Raw genomic sequence first — 18,643 nt, forward strand, 5'->3', positions numbered from 1 at the left:
AGGAAACTTTAATGGGGATGAAAGCGAGATAAGACCAAATCAGATAAGGAATGTTCCATCCTTGCTTCGTCCCTTCCTCAGGGAGAGAAAAATCCATGTAGAATGGATTTGAGGTATTTTATTAGAGTCTAAATCTACTGTCTCACTTTTCTTACTCTACTTTATACTCCACAAATAAAAACTTAACACACGTCAATCCACTTAATTTAATTCTAATTTTTTGTCTTTTCTTATTTCGAGTTCCTAAAAGAAATAAAATATAAATAAACCCCAACACATCCCCTCAAACAACTAGCCACCACCACCAACCTTCACTAGCTCCAACGACCATCCACCACCGGTGCTGGCAAAGTTGAGCTTTAGAACCCAATAAGTCAGTACAACATTCGTTACTAATCACATGGCTAACAACCCTTGCAAGGTGTCACAGGGTCAATTTTCTTCTACTAGCATCTGCATCATCTTCCATACGGGTTCTCCACCATAACTTGGCATCCCCTGAAAGATACATGCTGGTAATCGTCACCTTCTCTTGACTAGGAACCCCGGCAGCCTTGAAGTACTGCTCCATATCCTACAGGAAATTCTCCAAATCCTTGGCATTCCTGGCACCAGTAAAGGGCTTTGGTTTAGGTACCTTCACTTTGGTGGCCACTTCCCCCTCCCTAGGCAGGCCACTCATTGCTCTATTCAACAGAGCAATTTCTGTTTCAAGTTGGCATTGGGTCTCCCTTGCTGCCTGATTCTGGGCATCCAGTGTAGCAGGCAACTCTTCAACACGAGTAAACACAATATCCCTCTGTTCTGCAAGATCATTCCACACCACAGTAGTTTCTGCAGAGACAACATCCAATCTGTCACACACAGAAAGTTGTTCCCCCTCTCTAGGAACATCGAGTATGTTCTCCAAGATAGTCACTCTTGCCTTGGTGTTCGAAGACATGACAGCCAAGCTCTGATACTAATTGTCACAGGGTCAATTTTTCTTTTAATTTTTCTACTTGTGATGATACTAAGCCCCCTGACTTAGTCTCAACCAATACACCACACATACACTACATGAACACTTAGAACAGAATTATCAAGAGAATTCACGCGCCCGTACACACACACACACACACACACACACACAGCACACATAGTATTTACAGGGCACCAACCCCAACCTTTATTACTCAATATTCAATTACAATGGAAGCCTGAAGAATACACATAAAATTCTCTAAGGCAAATACATACTCTTTGCTATTGACAGCCCCAACAGCCTAGGATAAATGCACAGAAATAACTGTCATGGAAGTTACTGCCAAGTAACTGCCCCATGTTCAGGACTTGTTGCCATATGTGGTCTGACTTAGGACACCTCTAACTGATGCTGTCTTGACCTGCTCTCCACGTTTCCAGCCCCTACACAGCAGGTTTGAACACCCAGCAAGCTAGGAGCTACTTGGTAACTGCTGATAACTGTTGCTGCACACTCTACACATGCCAACCCATGTCTCAGCACATCATCATGTGACCTCTACCTATACTCTAGTAGCCCACACATAATTATTCTATCACGTTTTAGAGGCTTGGCCCTTGCCCAAGCCTTTCTCATCAGCATCATAGCCCACACAGCATGCTCCTATGTATCATATCATGTAACTGCCATCAGTCCACTCACACAAGTCCATGCATTCTGCCAACACCATCCAGCCTAATGCCTTGCACAGCCTATGATCATCACAGCAGCCCAACACTACCTTGCACTCAAGCCACCAAGCCCACACATAAAGCAACCATCAACCAAGCCACTAATGCCATGCACCATCACCTAGGGTCAGCATCACCTGCTGTTGCCCATCATCACCAAAACCATCTCTGCCCAGCATGGCCCACCATTGCCATGGCCCGGGGCATCATATGGAGCAAGGTGCCTCCACATGCTGCCTCTCATCATGCTCATCATTCTGAATCTAGCAGGGAGACTGGACTTGTCCCCCTCAAAGAGCAGTTAAGAGCTTCACTAGATAGGCATGAGGAGCCATTGGTGTCTTGAGAAAACATTGAGCCAAGTGACTAGCCTGATGTTGTCCAAGCACTCCAATTCCTCATGCCATCATCAGCAACTCGTGGGAAGCCTTAAAGAAGGAATTGAATGACCAATTCTTGCCTACCAACACTGCCTGGGTTGCAAGAGACGCATTGAAGAAATTGAAACAGACTGATATAGTGAGGGAATATGTCAAGATGTTCAGTTCTTAGATGCTAGATATCAAGAACATGTCAGTGGAAGATAAACTGTTCAATTTCATGTCTGGCTTGCAGCCTTGGGCATAGTTGGAGTTAAAGAGGGAGGCTATGCGTGATTTGCCTACTGCTATGTCTACTGAAGATGTCTTAGTAGACTACAAGTTTAGTAAGCCCAGTGGGGAAGAGGAAAAACGTAAGTCCAAGGACAAAGGCAACGAGAAGCAGAAGAAGGATGACAAGAAGAAGGATAAGCAGAAGAAAAATTGGGGTAACAAGAGCAAGGGAGAGGGTTCTACCTCTCAACCAAGCAAAGAACAGCCTAAGCTTAATGCTAGCTACTTCATTTGCAATGACCCTTATCGTGCAAGGGACTGTCCAAAGAGTGAGAAGCTTAATGCCATGATTGCTGAAGATGGTGGTGGGCAGTCCGATGAAGAAGTTCCTAGCAGAATGAACCCCTTGCAATTGCTGAATGCACTACGTGCAAGAGGTACATCTAGGGGCCTATCTTATATTCAAGTGGAGATGAACGAAAATGGGTTTGAGGGTATGCTTGATTCTGGTGCTACCCACAATTTTGTTACTGATCGAATGGTCTAAAGGCTTGGTCTAAAAGTGAGCAATTGTCTAAATAAGATCAAGGCAGTAAATTCAAAGGCAAAACCTATGTTGGGGATTGCTTATAAGGTGAAGTTTAAGGTTGGCGAGTGGATAGGAAAGGTAAATTTTTTAGTCATGGAGTTAGATGACTTCGATGTAATTTTGGGTGATGAGTTTCTAGTGGCTACTAAGGTTGCCTTATTGCCATTCATTGGAGTGTTGTTAATTCTTGATGAGAAGCAGCCATGCTATGTTCTTGTGAGGCGTGGGGCAGGAAATAGCAAGATTAGCAAGGGTAAAGAGCCAATGGTTTCAGCCATGCAAGTTGAGCATGGACTGAAGAAGGGTGAGATGACTTACTTGGTTACATTGATTGAGGTGAAGCAGGACAAGTATGTTGAAGTTCCAGATGCTGTGGTTGGACTGCTGGGGGAGTTTGTTGATGTAATGCCTCCAGAACTGCCTAAGACCCTTCCACCAAGGCGTGCTGTTGATCATAGGATCGAGTTGGTTCCTGGATCAAAGTCTCCGTCGAAGGCCCCATATAGAATGTCCCTAATAGAGTTGGTTGAGATGAGGAAGCAGTTGACAGAGCTGTTAGATGAAGGCTACATTCAGCCCTCTAAGGCTCCATATGGTGATCCTGTTCAGTTCTAGAAGAAGCAAGATGGCTCATTGTGGATGTGTGTGGACTATAGGGCCTTGAACAAAGTGACTGTGAAGATCAAGTATCCAGTCCCTTTGATTCAAGACCTCTTTGACAAATTGAGCAAAGCTGTTTACTTCACAAAGCTGGACTTGAGATTAGGCTATTGGCAAGTGAGGATTGCAAAGGGGATGAGCCTAAGACTACTTGTGTGACCCGATATGGTTCTTATGAGTTTTTAGTTATGCCTTTTGGTTTAACAAATGCCCTTGCTACATTCTGTAACTTGATGAATGATGTCTTCTATGAGTTTGTAGACCGTTTTGTTGTGGTTTATTTAAATGACATAATGATATATAGTGAGTCCTTGGAGGATCACTTGGAACACCTTAGGAAGATGCTGTCCAAATTGAGGGAACATCAATTGTTTGTTAAAAAAGAGAAGTGTGAGTTTGCCTAGCAAGAGATATTATTTCTAGGGCATAATGCCAGCAAAGGTTTGGTTATGATGGATGAGAGGAAGGTGCAAACAATCATTGATTGGCCTCCACAAAGTAAGGTTGCTGAGTTGCGGTCTTTCCTTGAATTGGCTAACTATTACAAGAACTTCATTCAAAGGTATTCAAAGAAGGTGGCTCCTCTCACAGATTTACTGAAAAAGGACAAGAAATGGGTGTGGACAGATGTATGTCAAGAAGCTTTTGAGAAGCTAAAGGTTGCTGTATCGGGTGAGACTGTACTGCGTCTGCTAGATTTTGGGTTGCCATTTGAAGTCCATACTGATGCTTCTGACAAAGCAATTGGTGGTGTGCTGGTACAAGAGCAACATCCTGTTGCCTATGGGAGCAAGAAGTTGAATGAGGCAGAACAGAAGTGTTCAACTCATGAGAAAGAGATGATTGCAGTGGTGCATTATTTGCTAGCATGGCGTGTGTATCTGCTAGGGCCTAAGTTCGTGGTGAGAACAGAAAATGTGGCTAACACCTTCTTTAACACACAAAAGAAGCTGTCACCCAAGCAAGATAGGTGGCAGGAGTTGCTGCAAGAGTATGACTTTGGGTGGGAGCACAAACTAGGCAAGTATAATGAAGTAGTAGATGCACTTAGTCACAAACAAGTGCAAGAATATATGGCTGCCTTGACTAAAATGGAGTCAGATTTTGTGGACAGGATCAAAGACAGTGCTAAGCTTAATGCTACCTATCAGAAGCTGGTGTAGGATGTGACTGCAGACCTTGTGAGGCGTTATTGACTTGAGGATGGGTTGCTGTATGCTAAGGGTGGTAAACTATTTGTTCGAAGTGGGAAGATCCAGAGGGAGTTGCTGAAGGAAAATCATGATTCACAATAGGCAGGACATCCGGGTAAAGATAGAATGTATGCATTACTGTCCCGTTTTTACTATTGGCCTAAGATGGAATTGGATATTGAGTTGTATGTGAAGACCTGTCTAGTTTGCCAGCAAGACAAGGGCTTAACTCAAAAGGAAGCAGGTTTGCTGTAGCCTCTTCCTATACTAGAAAGTCCATGGGTTTTTATTACTAATTTGCCAAAAGTTAAGGGGATAGGTTCAATATTTGTGATGGTTGATTGATTCTCAAAGTATGCTATTTTTATGGCTGCACTGAGTACATGTACAACAGAGGTAGCTGTTGAATTGTTCTATAAGAATGTGGTGAAATACTTTGGGCTGTCTGAAGATATTGTAAGTGATAGAGACTCTAGATTTATTGGTTGATTTTAGACTGTTCTATTTGGTTTGATGGATTCAGAGTTGAACTTTTCTACCGCTAATCACCCACAAATAGATAGACAAACAAAAAGAATCAATACTGTGTTGGAGGACAATTTGAGGCATTATGTGACTGCCAGCTAGAAGAATTGGCTAGATTTGTTGGATCTTGCACAGTTTGCCTACAATCTGCATAAGTCTTTATCGACTAGGATGAGTCCGTTCGAGTTGGCTATGGGGCTGCAGCCTCTCACACCTCATGAGATTGCTAAGCAGTGTTTAGAGGGCAGGTGTCCTGCAGCATACAAATTTGCCATCAACAAGTAAAAGCTGATGTAGGAGGCACAAGATAGCTTGTTAAAAGTGCAGAAGAGAATGAAGAAGTATGTTGATAAAGGGAGGAGGCCTCTCGAGTTCCAGGTTGGGGACAAGGTGCTGTTGAAATAAACTCAACAAATTTGGAGAAACTTCAGAAGTAAAGCAATTCATCGAGGTTTGATTCCTAAATATGATGGTCCATTCAAGGTTGTAAAGAGAGTTGGTGTTGTGGTTTACAAGTTGAATTTACCAGAAAGATTGCAAATTCACCCAAAAATTCATGTGAGCTTCTTAAAGCCTTACCATAGGGATGCAGAAGATCCTGCAAGGAATGAGGCAAGGCATGCCCTGCCTACTATCATGGTTCAGTTCGATAGAGAAATGGATAGAATTCTCGACAAGAAGGTGACACGTTATCGAAAGGGAGGAAATATAATAACTAATTACTTGGTGAAGTGGAACGCGGCGGCTAAATTTGAGGCAAGTTGGGAGAAGGCATCTACATTGTGGCAGTTTGAGAAAGAGGTGAAGGCATATGAGGATACCCTACCAACGAGGACGTCAACTTCTTCTGGTGGGGGTCATTTGTTAGGAGTTTTATGAGTTTCTGATGATGGCATGAGGAATTGGAGTGTTTGGACAACATTAGGCCAATCACTTGTCTCAATGTTTTCTTAAGACACCAATGGCTTCTCATGCCTATCTAGTGAAGCTCCTAACTACTCTTTGAGGGGGGCAAGCTCGGTCTCCCTGTTGGATTCAGAATGATGAGCATGATGAGGGGCAGCATGTGGAGGCACCTTGCTCCACATGATGCCCCAAGGCTATGGCAGAGGTGGGCCATGATGGGCAGAGATGGTTTTGGTGATGATGGGCAGCAGGAGGTGATGGTAACCCTAGGTGATGGTGCATGGAATTGGTGGCTTGGCTGATGGTTGCTTTGTGTGTGGGCTTGGTGGCTTGAGTGCAAGGCAATGCTGGGCTACTGTGATAATCGTAGGCTATGCAAGGCATTGGGCTGGTTGGTGCTGGCAGAATGCATGGACTAGTGTGAGTGGGCGGATGGTAGTTACATGATGTGCTGCATATGGGCATGCTGTGTGGGCTGTGATGCTGATGAGAAGAGCTTGGGCATGGGCCAAGCCTTTAAAATGTGAAGGAATAATTATGTGTGGGCTACTGGAGCATGGGTAGAGGTCCCATGATGATGTGCTGAGACATGGGCTGGCATGTGTAGAGTGTGCAACAGCAGTTATTAGCACTTACCAAGCAGTTCCTAGCTTGCTAGATGTTCAGACTTGCTGTGTAAGGGCTGAAAACGTGGAGAGCAGGCCAAGACAGCATCAGTTGGAGGTGTCTTAAGTCAGACCACATGTGGCAGCAAGTCCTAGACATGGGGCAGTTACTTGGCAGTAACTGCTGTAACAGTTATTTTTGTGTATTTATCCTAGGCTGTTAGGGCTGTTAGGGCTGTTAGGGCTGTCGGGGCTATCAACTGCAGAGAGTGTGTATTTTCCTTAGAGAATTTCATGTGTATTCTCTAGGCTTCCTTTGTACTTGAATATTGAGTAATAAAGGTTGGGGTTGGTGCCCTGTAAATACTGTGTGTGCTGTGTGTCTATGTGAATTCCCTTGATAATTTTGTTCTAAGTGTTCCTGTAGTGTGTGTGTGTGGTGTATTGGCCGAGACTAAGTTAGGAGGCTTAGTGCCATCATAGGTAGAAAAATTAACCCTGTGACACAAGGTGACCAAAGAAGGCAATCTGCAATGAGTCTTCCATAAGGATCAGCGTCAAGGCAACAATGTTGGTTTGATGAAGTAGTCACACATTCAAGAAGATGATGAGGATTCAAGCCATAAAAGGAGGCCAAAGTTTGTGGATCTCAAACCTATAAATGGCGCAGATGTAGATTTGTGGCACATTAACTTTTGATGGTGCTGGCTGACTTGGATGTCACAGATCTAGAGTTTGGCTGGGTCACTATCTATTGACTCTTCGTCCTTTGACGGCACTTTAGATTACTCTAGAGAGAAGATTTGGACTATGGGTGGTGGGGGTTGGTGGGGATTGGGTTCAAAAGCTTTACTTTGCTGACGCTGGTGATGGATGTTTGTTGCGTAGGTAGTGGTGGTGGAGGACTGGAGGTGATGCGTTGAAGTTTTATTTATTTTTATTTCTTTTAAAAAGTTAAATAAGAAAATTTAGAAAATTAGAATTTAATTAAGTGAGTGGATATGTGTCAAGTTTTTATTTGTGGAGTATAGAGTGGAGTAGGAAAAATGAGACAGAAGATTTGGGTTCATTTTATCATACTAATTTTGGTAGAATTATGATTATAAACACATTTTGATATAAAATTTTTGATTTTAGGGAGGCTAGAAATACCCACTGGTCTAACAAGTTTACGTTTTAGAGCATTCACATCATCTCATGCAATTTTGTTTTCTCTATTTTGTTATAAAAACCTACTTTTTTCTATTTTGCATATTCATTTTTCAAAATACCTACATCAGATTATCTATTTTACATTACATTTTAATAAAGTTACAATTTTTCTACATTTTTTTAAATGTCCCTATTTTTTCACACGCAACTACCATCATCCACTCTTTTTCTTTATCTTCAGGATATATTAAAAAATAATAAAAAACAAAATACAAAATAAATAGTGTCAGTGTAAATTTACACAGTTACGATAGCAACCATATATTTTTATACAATTTTACATGACTTGATGTGAGTGAATTTTGAGCTTGATTGGCTAAATTATAGACCTTTTTGTATTAATACAAGCACTGATGCAGGTGCTCCATTAATAATCTATACCATTAACCATTTAACTTTTGGGGTGAGGGAAATTGACTAGCTAGGAAATGATAGAACACTAGCATCAGATTTTCTAAATGCTAAATTTTTAGCATTTAGCATACCAAACACCAAAAACTATGCTATATCAATGTAGCACATCCAAAAATTTTTTAGCTTATGCTACTACACACTTCTACTAGTAGAACGGTAAGGTAGTATGTACTAAAAAGAAATAAAATCATTTTTTATTTATTTATTTCCCTCTCTACAGCCCGCCTCCTCTCTATCTCTTAGGGATGGTAATTTCTCCCCCTCCCCCCCTCGTGTCTTGACTCACCCTTCCCCACCACGGGGCAACGTGGGGATCGTTTAGACATTTTAGCCTCGTTCTGCATTGATAAATGCTATAATTTAAAAATTTTCATATCCTAAATCCCTATTATTTAAACAATCAAATCGATATTAGATTATTTAAATGCATGGATATTAAGATTTTTGTTTTTGTTGTGATATTGTCTTACTAAACACTTGAATAATATTATTCAGTTCTTGGTAAAAATTAGTTTGATTTGATGCGAAAAATTTAGTTGTAATTAAAAGTATATTTATATTAATGAAACATGTTTTATTTAAAAAAATTATAATAGTTGTGGGGAAAATTAACATGAAGTAGAATTTTACAAGGTGGGGCCCCAAGGGGCAAGGATGAGGGAAGAAAATTTTCCTCATTATACGGGGCGGGGAGGGAATAGGGCGAGGTGAAGATCCCATTCTTCTTCCCTACCCCTCCCCATTGCCATCCTTACTTACTCTTGTCCCTCTCCTCTCTTCCTCTTTGTCTCTCAACCTCCCTCAACAGCAAACCCATCTCAACCATCGGTTTAAAGCTACTACTGCTGAAATTTGTAGCCACCCATCTTAGCCACAATCATCACTAGATGAGTTTGGATTTTTTTGGTTTTTCTTGTTAGATTGTTGGGTTTTGGCTTGCAAATTAGGTGAGCTTGGATTTTCTTGCTGAGTTGTGGGCAAAGGAGGAGAGACCGTGTGTTTTGCTTGTTGGTTTTCTGGGTTTTTGTTTCGGGTTGAATGGGTTGGGTTGATTTTGATGGTGGTTGGGTTGTGGTTTGGTGGTTTTTTTTAAAATTTTTTTTTTATAACTCTTTCTATTTCAATTTTTGGGTTTTTAAAATTAATTTTTTTTGGGAGGATTTTGTGGTTTTTGGTGAATTTTGGTTGTTTTTCGTGTGATTTTGATTGATTATTAAGATTTTCTTTGATTTTATTTTTTGTGAATTTGGTTGGATTTTAGGGGATTTGAGTTGTGGTCACGATGGCTATAGGTAGATTTTGGGTTATGGTCATGGTGGACATGGTTGTGAAATAAATATTTTTTGGGTTTAGGGGTTGTGGGTATAGACATAGAGATAAGAGAGACACAGTAAAATAAATTTAAATGAGTTGATTATTTTATTTTAATGTGATGTAATCTTAAAATGAAAGGTGTGATGTAAGGCGTATTGTTAAATGCTATACTAAAAATAGATAAAGTAGGTTTTTGTGTATTAAAATGACATTTGATTTAGTACAACTGATGGCCTGATGCTATTGCTCTTAGGATCTAGGGAGCTTTGGAAGTATGTTTATTTTATTTTATTATTATATATATATGATCATAGAATTTATCATTGTAATTCAAGGACATGTATAGAAGTACAACTGTGCAAGTGAATTTGATATGCATTTGAGGTGCATTACATACAATTGTTGCACACAAATTGTTTTACACACACCACAAATTTGTTCCTCAGCCACATAGACTAGTTCTCCTCAACAAATTGCATTGGGTGAAACTCTTCTCGGTGAGTGCAATTAGGCCGAACGAGGCTCCTTGGTATGACCCGTGGCTTGACGGGCTTGGCCTGCTTCGGCCTTTGACCAACATAAATCCCTTACAAATCTCTATTACCCATTGGGCCTTTGACCAATGACCTAATGTTGGGTGGAAAATTTATTACCCCTCACAGATCATAAATCCATTACATACAAAGTCATTTTATCAAGTAGGAAAAATTACACTTTGCCCCCCTAAATTATATCCCTTTTACACTTATCCTTAAACTATGAGAATACATACTTAGCCCCTTAAACTATTCACCATGTAACACTTGGCACCCAATTCCATTGGTAATTGCTTAGAGAAGTAAGTGTTTATTCTCAAATTTAGGGGGTAAGTGTAAAATGAGATATAGTTTAGAGGGGTAACTGTAAAATGAGGTATAATTTAGGAGGTAAAGTGTGCATTCTTATAGTTTAGGGGAGTAAGTGTAAAATAGGTATAATTTAAGAAGGGGTAAATGTAAAAGGAAGTATAGTTTAGGAGGGTAAAATTTCTCATTTAAGTATTTTGCATTAAAAAGGGTTTGTACAGTTTAAAGTTAAGCATTACTCTTATTTAAAATTTTAAGACTTTTTTTTTTCCTTAGAAAAACAATTTAATACTTCTAAAAATATATGTTTAATTTAGTAGCATTCCTAAACTATGGAGTTTGAAATATAAGGTGGTTTTTTTTTTGACTGCTAACATATCTACCTATAAGTGTGATCCACTTCTCTTCTTGGTTTACTAAATTTTATACTTTGATTGTAAAATTTTACAGTTGGCCAAATTTTACGTCCAAACAATTAAACACCATAAAATTTGTAAAATATTTTTCGAAAATATTTTATTTCGAAACAAATAGCATATTACTAAAGAAAACAATATAAAAGATAAGACATATCAATATATCATCATTACGTTATTGGAAAAGGGTATATGGTTTAAAGTTAATTTTTTTGTTGTTGTAAATTTGAAGACCTTAATTATGATCCACTTATCTTCTTGGCTTACTTACTCAAAAAAAAGAAAAAAAGAAAAAGAAAAAGAAAAAAAGAAATACCATTTAAAATTAATAGTTGAAAAGAAATCCATCGTTTGAAATATTAGAAAGATCCAGAATAAAATCCCTAGTTTGTGACTTATGAAAGAGTAATACTACATGGCAACAGCATATATAACATGATGGCATTGTCATAATTAAGCATGAGAGGCAAGCATATATAGATATTGTATCTACAAATTCATTAAGAGGCACGTACGAATGATATTCACTTCCCTAGCTCTCAAATCGTGGGGTGCCACTAATGCACTAGACAAACTCGTTTATTATTTAACATACTTGACAACTGTTATTTTATTTTATTTTTGACATAAATTGATTTTCCTTTACATATATATACAAGATTAAATTCTATAAGTACTAAAGTTTTACTTTTCTAATTCCAACATGTCAGATCATCATATTATTCAAAGCTTTTAATTTCTTATTATTTTTTTTGAGAAATAATTACAACATTCTGCTAGCTCCGTAACTTGAACCCTTTCACCCTAGACCCCCAAGCACTTTGCAAACAATTATTGTATAGAAGGAGTTTGAATTGAATACTTGTTTTATTTTTTACTTGTGGAATGAATGAATTTTTTTTTAATTTTATAAATGTGTTATTGAAATAAATGTGTTATTCAAATGTGAGGTTTTAATAATGTAATGAAAGGTTACAGGTTAATATCAAAGCCATGAAAAAAAATAAAAATAGAAAATAAGTTTTAGCGACGAATTTTTCTGTCACAAATATAGCAACAAAAAATTGTTTTAGTGACGAAATATTTTGTTGCTAAATGTAGCAGAATTTTGTAAGAAATAGTTTTAGTGATGAAAATTTTCGTCGCTATATGTGCCTAAATTTTCTTAAAAATAGTTTTAATGACGAAATTGTTTGTCACTAAATATGAGTTAATGAACTAAAGTGTTTTTAGTGACAAAATATTTTCGTCACTAAATAGTGTTTTTAGTGAGGAAAACATTTAGTGACGAAATGTTTTTGTCACTAAAAGTTTTTTTTATAAACAAATCAGACTTTTAGTGACGAAATTTTTCGTCCCTAGGACTTTTAGTGATAGGGTTTCAGTGACGAAATGAGTTTCGTCGCTAATTAGTAGATTTCGTCGCTAAAGGTCCTTAGTGACGAAAAACTGGACTTTTAGTGACGGATTTTTTCGTCACTGAAAATATATTTTGTGTAGTGAGAGGTGCCAATTCAGCTACAAGGCCTTTGGGTTGTATAAAACATGAGTTTTATATCACATTCTTACCAAATTCGGACTTTCTATATATACTAATACTACTGATAAAATAGATTAAATTCAATAAGAATATGGTGTAAAATCGAAGTTTCATCCTTCCAATCCCAACTTGGTACATCATTATATTACATATTAAAGAATGTGCACAACCACACTCAATTAACTCTAATATCCATTTGAAAATCCAACTTAACTGTGAATTTATTGAGATGTTATTATGTGTGATAGGATGTATTGAGTTTTAAGTAAAAAGATGATCTAATGGATGATGTATATAGTATGAGTTTTACACTGCATTTTTACCAAAATCCGACTTCTAACAAAATTGTAATAAATTTAAGAATTCTTGAATCTAGACATACGAGTGAATCTTGTTGGTTCAATTGCAATACAATATCTTATGTCCTTTGACTTTAGAGAAAAGTTATGCATACAATATTTTCACAACAAGTCTTAAGTGGCAAATTGTTACTGGTCGTTATTGGTGAGTAAAAAAGTAATTTAAGTTGTAGATTTAAATCAGAACGAATAACAATTTACTATTTATGATTTGTTGTAAAAGTATTTTAAAAATATTGTAAACGTAGTATTTCTCTTAACTTTAACCGCCAAAAAAATACAATTGGAGGAGGCAGTAGTTGTTCGAAGCCTTGAAGCGCCAAAACCGAATATCCAAAGCTCACAAGAGCCAGGCGAAGTATTTTTCTATATTTAGGTGAATAAAAATTGATGAGATATATAATTATTAATGTTTTATTTGGAAAGAAAAAGAAGAAGAAATTAGTTGGTTGATGAATGAATAACAAATATAAACAGGCTGTTATTGAGAATCACACAGCTGTTAAGAATACAATTCATGAACGAAGAGCTAAATATACATATAATCCAACTAATAGCAACCGTTGGCTGTCCTCAAAAATTTCTAAGCCATGGAATACGTCTGGCACCTGAAACTGAATCAAACTACCCTTTATAAACCATCTCATGCACCACCATATGTCTCCCACATCATTTTTCTTTTCTTGCTTTGCTTTTGTTTCTTTTTTCCAACATTCTTTTTCTTCTCGCTAAACATATATAATAGCTTAGCAAGGAGTGAAAGAGAATTTTAGATCTATAGCGAAGCAAGAACTCCTTCTCAATAATTAATTTACTTCTTGGTTATCCATATATTTTTTATAAATAAAACATATACATTATGGGTAATTGTGGTAGTCTACCAAAAACCAAGGGTGACAATGATGCGGTTCCAGCACCGGAGCCGGCTGAGGAGGAGACAGTAGTGAAGGAGGAGGCGAAGCCTCAGATAGAAGAAGTGAAGAAAGATGATGCAAATGTTGAAAAACAGACTGATGGTGGCGTCAACACTGCTGAGGACAACAAGGGCTCGTCTCTTGGCTCCTTGTTCAGCAATAAGGTATTCTACATATATAAATTTAAAATTTTTTTTTTTTTTGATTATTTTAGATAGACTAAGGTATATCATATATGAGCAATGTTTTTCTCACATCTACTTTTTCACATACGCTTTTTTTTTTAAATTCATATCAACCTTGATATTTTAAATATTGATATTTTCTTTTTACTTTTTAAAAATGTGTATATCAAAGTCATAATCATAAATATTCTATAAAGGACAAAGTTTGGTTACAAACTTGGTTATAGCCTAAGATTACAATACTCACTAAAAAAAATTAATATTGCAACATATTTTAAAATTTTAATTGTTAAATTACATATTCTTTATGTTTTTAACACGCATGTCAAATTTTGTGTCAATTGGATGTTATTTACTATTCGATCCATAATCTTATTTTTTATGCATAATTTTATATAATAAAAATTTGAAATTTAAATATTTAATTGATGATATAGTTATTGATATTTGTTTTTCGAAATTTTTTACAAGAATGAAGGGCTTAAAAAGAACTTGTAATCCAATGGTGGATTTGTCAAATTTCATATTTGATAAAAAAAAAAAAATATTGAGTGGAGTTTTAGCATATATACGTGTGTGTGTGTGTGTGTGTAGGCTAAGGTTATAACTCTACACAATATCTTTTTATCAGAGATAAATTTTAAGTTTCTTTGTTTTGGGTCACATTTAGCTCGCTCTATTTGTTTTGACATTAACATTTTCTGGAATATGAATAATTTTTCAAAAATAATTATCTAGAAAATTATTTCATTTTTCTATATTTGGTAATGACCTTAAAATGAGTTGAAAAATTATTTATTAACTTCCCTTATTTACCGTTATTTAGTTTTGGATAGATATAATTGTTTTCCTTATTTAGTCGCATGAGGTAAAGTTGTTTTTAAGATAATTTTAGTGGAAAACAATTTCATCTCATTCCAAGCTAAATAAGAGAAGTTAGGAGATAGTTTTCATTTGACTCAATTTTTTTTAATGATATTATCAAACACAGAAAAATGATAAAAACTATTTTCACATAAATTTTTCATTGAAACAAACGAAGTAGTGAAAAACTTTATAAATTGAACTAATTAGAATGAATGGTAACCTTAAAATTTTATTTTTATTTTTAATTATCATAGTATTTGAACTTATGATGTTTACTCTAGGATGATTTCTTTTTATTATCATATCAAAATACCAATTAATTTTTGCTATAAGTGAAATTCAAACTTTAATCCTTTATTAGACAAAAAAAAAAAACTTTATAAATTGAATTAATTAGAACAATCTATACCTTAGGTTTCAAATCCTATAATATACATTGAACAAATGGAGTCTCTTTGTTTTATTTATCTATGACTAAATCATGTCCCACTTGGACATGCTTAACGCAAAAGAAGGTTGTTTATATGTGTTGGGATTGATCTCTGTAATTTATTAGCAGACTGACGAAAACAAGGAAACAAAAGAGACTGAGAAGACCACCGAAGTCTCATCAGAGAAAAAAGATGAAACCTTGAACAAGGAAACTAAAGGGAATGAGAAAACCACCGAAGTCTCATTAGAGAAAAAAGAAGAAACCTTGAACAAGGATAAAGAGAATGAGAAAGCCACCGAAGTCTCATCAGAGAAAAATGAAGAAGCGCCAAAGAAGGAAACTAAAGTAACTGAGAGGGCCATCGAAGTCTTATTAGAGAAAAAAGAAGCCCCAAAGACAGAAACTAAAGAGAATGAGAAGACCACCGAAGTCTCATCAGTGAAAAATGAAGAAGCACCAAAGAAGGAAACTAAAGCGAATGAGAAGACCACCGAAGTCTTATTAGAGAAAAAAGAAGAAGTCCCGAAGAAGGAAACTAAAGAGAATGAGAAGACCACTGAAGTCTCATCAGTGAAAAAAGAAGAACCCCCAAAGAAGGAAACTAAAGAGAACGAGAAGACCACCGAAGTCTCATCAGTGAAAAAAGAAGAAACCCCAGCAAGGAAGGAAACTAAAGAAAATGAGAAGACCATCGAAGTCTCATCAGTGAAAAAAGAAGAAACCCCAGCAAGGAAGGAAACTAAAGAAAATGAGAAGACCATCGAAGTCTCATCAGTGAAAAAAGAAGAAACCCCGAGGAAGGAAACAAGAGAGAATGAGAAGACCACTGGAGTCTCATCAGTGAAAAAAGAAGAAACCCCAAAGACTGGGGAGGTAAAGGGGGAACCAGCAGAGAAAGCATCTCCAGCTGCTGCGCATGCAAAAGAAGCCAAGAAATAAGCAGATACGTGAGAACCTGCAAAGTGCATCAGTGTAATTTAAGAGGGCTTGTAACAGTGGCCCAAGAAAATGCAACTTTAGTGTCCATTTGCTTCTGATAGAAGATAGAAATTGGGTTGGTTATAGAAATTGAGTCTTTTGAGTTTCTTTGTTGTTCATTAGTTCTTGGAGAATATTGTTTTTCCAAAAGGTTGTTTTTTTTTGCTTCTCCATTGATAATTTTTTGTTTATGTATGAGCCTGCGTGCAATTTATCAATAGTAATATAAAAACCTTAGCAAATGTCAAGAATAAAGGTGAAAACTTTCTAGCATGGTTGTGAAAAGAAATACTTTATTAGTTGCACTGATTTTTTTTTCTTGAAATATTAGTTGAACTAATTAGAATCTACTGTCACCCATTGAATTTGAGAAGAAAGAAATTGAAGAATTTGAGAAGAAAGAAATTGAAGAACTGGACCAAATGAAATACCTCATAATATCTGGCCTTACTTCGTACATATCTCTAAATTAAGCAAATTAGAACAATGTATATGTCAATGCAGCCAAGCATGCTTAAAGAATTATATAAAATCTGGAAATCGTATAATTACAATAGAATAATGGTGAAAAGGTTCTTTATTAATAGGTTAAAAATTTTGGACGCACAATTTCGAATAGAGCAGAGAGAGGGAGTATTTATAGTATTTTAGGGTATGTTTGGTAGACTGTAATAGGTATTGTAATGTAATAGTTATTCCTATGGTTTAGCTATTCTTTAGTTTGATTATATTTTTATTACAAAGAATAGTTATTCCTTATGAATAGTTATTATTCAAAATGAGGAATAGCTATTCCTCTTTAAAACGATTGTATTAGCTATTCCTTAGTAAGTGTAATAATTTCAAAACTTAATATATTTCCAAATAAATAAACTTTCCATATACATATAACAATTATAAAAATAAAAAATCATAAAAAATAACACATATCTCCCTTAAATTTAAAAAATAACAATTTTTAAGGAGATATAATTGTATGATTAAGATATTTCCTAAAATAAATCTTAAGTTTTATTCTAATGTTATAACTCATAACCAAACTTATGAATATGTTTAGTTTTTACATTATAACATATTTTATTCCTAGTAATAAAGATTACAATTCCCATTGTAATTCTCATTTAATATACCAAACGTACCCTTAGTATTTTTTTTAAGGTTAAATAATATTTGCAAACAGTACTTGAACAAAAAATCATGCTAATTAAATGAATTTGGAGGATGAAATGAAGTAAAATTTGCTGGACAACGGTAAAAATTTAATTACGTATATTCTATAAATGAACTCATTTACGTACACTAATAGAATCTCCCAGTTAGACCATTTTTGATATACACCACTGTCAGTTTCTTTAAGACCTTCCTCTCTCTCTCCTCGTATGTGTGTTAAAAATACTTAGTATTTAAAAAAAAAAAAAAGAACCTCCCAGTTATTAACAGCTTAATAAGCTAGACTAGATCAATGCCCATGTGAATTTTAACTAACAACTACTCCCTATTATTTATTTGTTTATATTTTGGAAAAATTACATTTTATCATCCTAAATTACGCATTAGTTTTTATTTTGCACCTTAAACTATTCGAATACACAGTTTGCACCTTAAACTATCACTCTTGTTACACTTTAGGTCTTGATATTAGTTTTACTATTAAGTTGGATGAAAATATGAAGCATATGACTTGCATGTGTGTGTATTGCTTAAGTGGCACAAATTTAAAAGACCAAAAGCCCTCTATTTCCAATCAATTAAAAACAAAACTTTTTTATTTTAGCTCTCTCAAGGTATGGGCACAAACATAATTTGAGCTATCAAACCTTGAATCACTCTTCACAAAGTTAAATTAAGGTTACGAAATGGGTTGTCTATTAATCCATGATAGGGCATACACCCTTGCGAGAGGAGGAATGACCTTGGTTATGAAACTTGGACTAGATCGTACAGTCCAATTCGATTAACTGGGAATCGTCCACCAAGACAATTCTTTTAACACAAAAACCGTTCTATGCAAAATAGTTAGTGGACTATGCAAAACACGTTTGAACCTCCTAGATATGAAAACCGTGGACGATTCTCACAGTTTGAGGTTAGAGATTTTTGTTAGGGACTTACAACCATTGTTGAAGTTTCAACCACCATGATATGCCACTAGACCTTGGGATTGCATTGGCACTTCTCCCCCCCCCCCACCCCCCCCCAGTGGGCTGGGCGATTGGGATGTTGAAAATGATGGACTACTTGACCCACTAAATGCTTGGTTGTCAAACACTTTTTTCTTAAATTGTCTTGGGCTTATTAGTATTTAATCAATCTTTTAATGGGCAGATGAACCAATGTCTGCCACTCTTCCAGCTTTTATGATTTTGTTTTTTTGTTAATTTCATAAGCGTTTAACTATTC

At 36.1% G+C, this 18,643-nt stretch overlaps 1 protein-coding gene across 1 annotated transcript; it reads left to right on the forward strand.

Annotated features, from left to right (window-relative positions):
• Positions 1-13,674: 13,674 nt before the first annotated feature.
• Positions 13,675-16,421, forward strand: LOC142642011 (uncharacterized). Its single transcript, XM_075816358.1, has 2 exons — positions 13,675-13,944; positions 15,392-16,421. Exons 1-2 carry the CDS (start codon positions 13,726-13,728, stop codon positions 16,202-16,204), a joined length of 1,032 nt encoding a protein of 343 aa, XP_075672473.1. The 5' UTR covers positions 13,675-13,725; the 3' UTR covers positions 16,205-16,421.
• The last annotated feature ends 2,222 nt before the right edge of the window (positions 16,422-18,643 follow it).

This window comes from Castanea sativa, chromosome 7, assembly GCF_040712315.1.
Source record: "Castanea sativa cultivar Marrone di Chiusa Pesio chromosome 7, ASM4071231v1".
NCBI lineage: Eukaryota > Viridiplantae > Streptophyta > Magnoliopsida > Fagales > Fagaceae > Castanea > Castanea sativa.